A 7310-nucleotide genomic window follows, 5' to 3' on the forward strand; every position below is an offset into this window, starting at 1 on the left:
CCCCCTGAGCTCAGACTGGCAGCCGACCCCCAGCCACGGCTGACTAAGCCCTCTTCACAAACTTCTCAGCCGCGGCCCCAACCTCGAAGCGCAGCCCCGCCCCGTGTGCATGCCATGGTGGGTGCTTGCTGTACAACTGCTCTGTCGGTGACTCCTCCTCCCTCCCCCCCCCCCCAATGCCCAAAGCCACTCTTGGCTCTCTTGGGAGTGACCACATATGTCTCCCTCACAACAGCCGTTAAAATTACCCTATAGACTTTTCAGTGTATATGGCTCTTACGTACATTCCCGTAGGAGGACCGTCTGCTGACAGCACAGGGTATATAAAACAGAAGAGTCCGGGCACAAATAAAAAAACGATCGCAAACCCTGTCAGCAGTTCACCTTCGCTTCGGGTACGTACGTAAGAGCTACATACACTGAAAAAGGCTCCTGTCGACACACGAGTCACGACGCGATCGACGTCGGATACCAGGGAGCAGTCAAACAGGCGCTCGACGTCGCCGCGGCGGCGCTCGCTGAATTCAGCGGTGGTCCTGCCGGGAGCAGGGCCTGGCTGACTCTCGCGCTCGTGTAACTGGTCTCAGGGACCGAGCGTCGGAGACGAGAGTATCTTCAGCTGTTGGTCCTGCCGGGAGCAGAACCCAGCTGGCTCGTACTCGTGTTCCTGCGGGGACCGGGTGCGAGTTGATACTTTCAAACGTCCGGATGGACAGTGTCAACCGTATTCGTGTTACTGCCGGGAGCAGCGGCCGGGTACGGGCGACATACATTCAGTGGGCCAGACAAGAGGTTGAGGCATCCCCGCCTTTGATTCCAGGGCGGTCGAGCAGCGGCCTGCAGGTGGCGGGCTGCTGCCGACCGACCCTAGGCTCCCGTTCAGCTTTCTTCCGCGTGTCGCATGGCCGTGGATGGAGGTATGGGCGAGGGTCGACCTCACTCGCCGCCGTTAATTACGGCAGACGCGGTCGGCCCCGTCTCGACGCCCTCAAGGGCGGGGGACGGGCCACGACATGCCGCCCTCCGAGTAGTTATGGAGGTATGTGGCGCCGTCAACATGCTCCCGAGTAAGTCGGTGTGGCTGGGAGCGCCCTGCACGACTACCCGTCCTAAATGGGGATCGTGGTCTTCGTGTGGGGCAACAGGCGAGTGCGGCGCGCTCCACGGTCAATCTCCGACCCTTCGACCCGCGTGGCGTAGGGTCTGAGAGACGGCCGCCGAGGATGTCGGGCGGGTTCGGTTGCGGTCGGATGGACCTGTCACTGATGACACCGACTCGACTGGGGCGTTGCCGGAGGCGATGGCGGGAGGGCACTCGATGGGCCCGCCATCGACCACTGATAGGAGATTGGCGCGTGGGCCATGGTTGTTGGGCGCGTGGGCCGAGGTGGTTGGCGCGTGGGCCAAGGGTGGACGAGGATGGCCAAGGCTGGCCGAGATAGGCCGAGGTTGGCCGAGATTGGCCGAGGTCTGCCGAGGTTGGCCGGAGTTGGCCGAGATTTACCGAGATTGGCCGAGATTGGCCGAGATTGGCCGAGGTGTCCCAAGATCGGCCGAGGCTGGCCAGAGATCCGCCGAGAGCGTCCCTCACTCGCCTTTCTGGGTAGGGACTTTGAGTAGATGCTAGGGCCGAACTGAGGCGCCCGTGGGGACCCCGCAATTCCCTTCCCCCCTCGGAGGGGGCCGGACGGAGGCGTACCCCGTGGGCCCCGCTCTTTCCTTCGCATAGCGGCCACTCTTCGGATCGCTGGTCGAGCGACCCGGGGGATGCCCCGCGCGCCTGACCCAGGCGCGAAAACGAATCTGCGAGGCGAGGCCGCTCACGCGGCCCGATGGGGAGGAACGGGGCGAGCCCCCTCCAACCCACCCGCGCTAGGTCTCGGGTTTGACGCAGGGGTCACTCCCGGTTGTTTGTTTTTGCACTCCCGCGAAACTCGTGAACTAGCCGGGGCAGTCGGAGAAGGGGCAACTCCGTGCACTGACGGTCGGCCGCCAGAAAACACGCCTCCGTGGCTCGGGTTACACCACTCCTCGCTACCCAACGCGGCCAAAGGATATCCACCTCGAGAACCTCGAGAGATAAAAAGAAAGAAATCCGAGTGTCTCCCCCGCGCCCCCCTTCCCCCCCCTCCTTAGCTCGCATGCTCACCTCTTTGCCCCCTTCCTCCACCACGCGCCCATCAGCGTGGCGCGTCGCCGCCGCGCTGCTTGCTGCGACAGGTGCTGCCGTGCTGTTCGCCTCGGCCAGCCGCGACGCGAACTTTCTGCGGCATTACAATGAGGCCGACGCGAGCTCGAGGCTTGCTTCGATGCTCGCTATGATGCGCGCTCCCTCCACCGCCTCGTCGTCGCCACATTATGCCTACACCGAACGGGAGCGCCCACCGCCGCCGCCTTCGCCTTTGCCACCTCCGCCGCCCTCGCCGCCGCCGCCGCTGCCGCCGCCGCCGTCGCCACTGCCGCCGCCGCCACCGCCGCTGCCGCTGACGGCGTCACCGATGCCGCCGACGGCGTCGCCAGCGGAGGACCGGTTTGGTTTCGACGCCGAGAAGGCGGATGGCGCGGAGAAGGCGGCCTGCGCCGAGGTGATGTGTATGATCTACTGCGAGCACGGCTTCCGCCAAGGCGAGGACGGCTGCCCGATGTGTGAGTGTGAAGTCGGCGGAGACCTCGCCAGCCAGTCGGGGCTGTTGGGCGATCTGTCGCCGGGGGAGGAGGATGGCGGTCTCTCCGAGAGCGGCGGCTGGGAGATGCCAGGCCTCGCGGGGACCGCCGGTGTCATCTCCCTCCTCCGCGGCGCTGGACTGACCTCGGAGGAGGGCGCGGCCCCTGGCGTGCCAGTGGAGAGGGATGCGCCGGAGAGGCCGCGCGTGCACCCGCGGTACGCCCCGGCCAAAGCCGCCGGGGAGGAGGCGGCGGCGGGCGAGGCGGCGGCGGATGACACCGCGCAAGCCTTTGCGGCGCGGCACGGCCTGAGCGCGGCCGCTCTGACGGAGCTTGAGGAGCTGCTCGGGTCGCGGTGCAAGGAGCCGCCCTCGCCTACGTGGCCGAGCTGGCCTTAGACATTCGGCCTGTCGGGGGCCATGCGAGCGAGCCCAAGACCGCATCACTAGCTGCGTGCGGCGACGCGTACTGTTTTCGCATTGACCATCGTGCAGTGACAAGTGTGTGTAAGTGTAACGGCTCTGTCCGTCATGTTACTGTATCAGTTCCCTCCCCAGGTCAGACGGACGCGTGGGGACGGTCCGTACTGGACGGCTGCCAGCGCTTACTGCTATAAGGCTTACTCTGCCAAAAAACTCTGAACAGGGGTGTATTCAGTATTTTCTTATCGCGGCATATGTCGGGGCGCGGCAAAAGGTAAGGCGAGGTAAGCGTGCACACTGGGGCCCTGCGGTCACGTGGCTTCGTCCTCAGCAGTATCAAGACTGCTCTATTCACACCCTTTTTGGTTTGAAGCCACTTGGTGGGGATGCTTGTTTACACCCAACCGACGAGTCGCTGTGGGCCCTCTGTTTTCGCTCTGACCTGAGCCGGAGCCAGCACGCGGCAGGACAAGGGGCTTTACTGAACCCGATGTTGATGGTCCGGTTCTAACAGGGCTTGACACCTGGGGCGAGCGGTCGTCGCAACTTCCTGGGTTCGAGTGCAAACGCCTCTCGCTGTGCGTATGGGCAAATTTGCGCGCAACGGGCTGGTGAAGCGTCGAAATGGGCCACTTCGATCATGAACCGCTCGCGCACATGGAGGTACAAGGCCTCGTCCGTTTGATCGATGCAGCCGCCAAAGGGCACTCCTTGAGCTAGTCCTTGCGTAAATTTATCGAACAACGTTTTCGTCACGTTCGTCGGCCGCGAATTCAAAAACTCGACAGGCAAGCAAGGCGTGCCGAACTTGAGGTGGAAGAGGCAAACCGAGAGGGGGTAGGCGTCGGAGAGGCCGATGAAAGCGAAGCCACGGAGGCGCGAGAGTGCGAGGGTGAGGTTGGGCCTCGGGGGATGACAGAGACCGAAGCGACTTGGCACTGTGCAGTGCAGGCCATGCTCACCCCCCTGCAGCTGAAGTGTCATGCCCGCCTTGGCACGTCGTGCGTAGCTGGAGCACTGCGCGTGCTCGACGTCGACGTCGGAGATACTGGCATCGTCGGAGACACCAACATACGCCGGCTGCTGGATCGGCTCCCGCCCTCTGTGAGCCTCCGACCTGTGCGAGACAACGAGTGGCGCGGCTTCTCTCGCACAGCAGCCGCCCTGCGGTGGTCAGAGGACTGGTACGTGGACCGCATCTCGGCCTGAAGAGGAGGAAAACGCTTCTCTGAGCGAGGTTTGGTGCTCTCAGGAGCGCTCTGCCAACGCGTGGTCGGCAGGGGCCGGCGGGGCAGGCCCGCGGCGAGCGCTTCGCCTGCGGCGCGCGTCTCTGGCCACCAGGGAGGGTCTGGAGGGCGATTTTTGGGTCGATTTTTGGGAAGTGGTGCCAATCGAGAGATCTCGCCGAGCCCTTTTCGGCGGTGTGCTTGCGAGCTTTTTTTTCGCACGGGAAGCATTTTTAGTAGTCGGAAACGTGAATTAGTCGACTAGGCTTGGTGCACCAATACCTCTTGAGGTAGATCTCAACGACAGACCCGCTGGAGTGCCGGCACCCTACTCGTGCATATATGCCGCGCAGCAAGCCCGCTCCGGTTAAACGCCAGCGCGTCGAGCCGAGCGGCGACGCGGCGCTCTTTGCCGCGGCGCAGCGCGTGGTCGAGCAGCTCGAGGCGGAGGAGGTGGAGGCGTGGACGGCGTGCGCCGAGACCGCCTCGCGCCACGTTGACTTTGGCGCGGTCCCTGCCGCGGCGTTCGGGCTCGCCAAGGCGGTCGTGCCGGCGGAGGACCACGAGATCTTTGTGAGGCTGCACGACACAATCGTGGAGCGGCACCGCAAGACGATGGCCGGGTGGGGGGGCGTCGACGACAGCTCGGGGCGGCAGCGGTGCTACGGCTACTTTCGGAACCCCGCCGCCGAGGCGCTGCACGCTCGCTCGCACAGCATGCGCGAGCTCGCCGGCGGCCGTGCAGCGGAGGACCGCGAGGCCAACCGGCGCGCCTCCTCCCTGCTCGAGCCGGACGACCTGCCCGAGGGGCTCGACGCGGCGCTCGACCGGCTCTGCGCGTGCCTCGCGCCTCAGATCGCGGCCGCGTCGCGGTCCGCGCTGTCGCCGGCGCGGCTGGTTGCGGCGCAGCCGAACTTGCACAACGGGCGGCGCTACCTGCGGCCGCACCTCGATGAGCCGCTGCACGACGGCTTTGGCGTCGTCATCGTCACCGTGGCGGTGCTGCTTCCTAGACACTTCCTAGACACTTCCTAGACACTTCCTAGGCGTCGTCATCGTGACCGTGGCGGTGCGAGGGTCCGCGACGGTGCTGCTTCAGACCGACGGCGCCGCGCGGCAGCGGCTGTGCTTTCGGCTCGAGAGCGGCGGCCGCGAGGCGTACGCGCTGTCGGGCGCGGCGCGCGACGCGTGCTTGCACGGCGTGCTGGCGGACGAGGGCGGCGAGCCACGTTGCTCGCTCAACTTGCGGTTCGGGCTGCACAGCCCCGGCATGGAGGGCGAGTTCCCGGCGGGGCGGGTCGGGTACGGCGGCGCGGGAGAGGCGCTAGGAGAGGCGAAGTAGGGCCCCCGCGGCGCCCGCGCACGTGCGAGGCTAAAGAACCCACCTTTGAGGGCGCAAAAGGCTGCTCAATCCGGGATCGGCTGGCTTGGCCCGTCATTCTTACGGGGTGTGGACCCTGAGTTGACCAGGGCGGGTTGTGCGCTGGGCCCTCCTGCTCGGCTCCAGCCAGTAGACAAGTCTTGTCATCAACAGAGTAGATGGATCTGACCTCGGGGCCGATGTGACCAAGCGCTGGTAGCGTGGTTTTACCTCACACCCATGGTCTCACAGTGTGCCGGCAGTCGCCGAGCAGTGTCGCTCACACAAGCCGCAGCACAAGTGACTGAGGGCCAGTGAGGGCGAGCCCATCGCTGTGACAGCTGTGGCAGCCGCACAGTGGGCTGTGTCAGCTGTGCAGAGTGTGTGAGCAGCAGAGGAGCTGCTCTCCAGGCTTCTGTCGCAAAGAGCTGCATGCCACCGAAAGCGCTGTCGAGGTTCGCCGAGCGCGGCGAAATCGGGGGACACCGTCACCGACGAGCGCGATGGAGTATTCACTCCGGACAAAGACGGCGACACGCACACGAGCTGCGGCCGTGTCGCCGTCATAGCGGCGAGGCGCGGGACCGTCTGTGGCGAGGTGGGTCGCGTCCCCCGATTTCCTGAACTCACGGTCCGCTCCCTCTACGTAGCTGCGGTTACGGTGATAAGATACACACATTCACAGACACCTTTTGTTATCGGCGAGGTGTGTCAGCTTTCACACCGTCCCTGCGTCTCGCCCGACGCCCCCCTCAACAAGCGTCCCACACAGCTTTTATCGTTCTATGTGCTGCTGCTGGAGCCAGCGTGATACAACAACTCCTGTGCGCCCATGGGCCGACGCGCCGCCACTGCTCCTCGTGTCCCGCCATGCGTCCCGCGCTCCCCCTTCCGCGCAAATCACCTGCAAATCACGCCCTCGATCAATCTCACCGCCCCGGCGCCCACGCCTCGACCAGCTTGGGCAGCAGCTGGTTCGATAGGTCCTCTCCGTGGCCGAGGCCGCCGTGGCCGCCCGTGCCCCACGTAAACACGGCGCCGCCAGCGCGCAGCGGTGAGGGCGAGGCTGTGGTTGGCTCCAGCCGAGACAGCGACGACGCGCTGGCCAGCCATCAGTTCGTGAGTTCTGTGTCCCCGTCCCTGTGCTCCACCTTCTTCTTGAGCACTTGAGCACTGGATAGGGTCGGTTCCGCATGGTACGGGACCCCTCGATCGTCTCGCCCTCCCTCACTGGTGTGTTCATTGGGGGGGGTCATAACAAACACGGTACAGGATCGAGGTGCACGCTGCCGAGGCAGTATCGTCCCCCCTCTCCCCGACGGCGATGGCGGTGTGACCGATCGAGCTACAAGAGGAGCTTGTTCAGCAGGATCCGGGATAGTCTGATGCACTACCTCACTGGGCCTGAGATCACCGAGACAACACCCGTCACCGTCTCGGATTCATGTGGGATCGAACCACTCCGGGATGGGCTTCTTCTCCCGTGTCAGTCCCTGAGAACCCCATTATGTAGCGCCACCTCGTGAGCTGTCCTGTGAGCTGCGTGCTGTGTGTCCAGCAGTCCGGACCCGGTGCTAAGGCCGGTGACAGTGTGCCTCGTGTCGGCTCCCGAGCCAATCGTGTGCAGCGTGTGTGCGT

General features: G+C 64.9%; 2 protein-coding genes across 2 annotated transcripts; both read left to right on the top strand.

Moving 5' to 3' along the window:
• Positions 1-2128: 2128 nt before the first annotated feature.
• On the top strand, positions 2129-3299 carry EMIHUDRAFT_446287 (hypothetical protein). Its single transcript, XM_005761514.1, is given in 2 exon segments — positions 2129-3145; positions 3165-3299. 1 exon segment carries the CDS (start codon positions 2142-2144, stop codon positions 3060-3062), a length of 921 nt encoding a protein of 306 aa, XP_005761571.1. The 5' UTR covers positions 2129-2141; the 3' UTR covers positions 3063-3145; positions 3165-3299.
• A 1355-nt stretch (positions 3300-4654) lies between these two features.
• EMIHUDRAFT_120775 (hypothetical protein) lies at positions 4655-5654 on the top strand (the record flags this gene model as incomplete). Its single annotated transcript, XM_005761515.1, has 2 exons — positions 4655-5305; positions 5337-5654. 2 exons carry the CDS (start codon positions 4655-4657, stop codon positions 5652-5654), a joined length of 969 nt encoding a protein of 322 aa, XP_005761572.1.
• Positions 5655-7310: the final 1656 nt, after the last annotated feature.

This window comes from Emiliania huxleyi, assembly GCF_000372725.1.
Source record: "Emiliania huxleyi CCMP1516 unplaced genomic scaffold EMIHUscaffold_706, whole genome shotgun sequence".
NCBI lineage: Eukaryota > Haptophyta > Isochrysidales > Noelaerhabdaceae > Emiliania > Emiliania huxleyi.

Excerpts from the sequence above, each read along its gene's own strand:
- EMIHUDRAFT_446287 (XM_005761514.1), top strand. The coding sequence starts at position 2,142 with ATGCTCACCTCTTTGCCCCCTTCCTCCACCACGCGCCCATCAGCGTGG.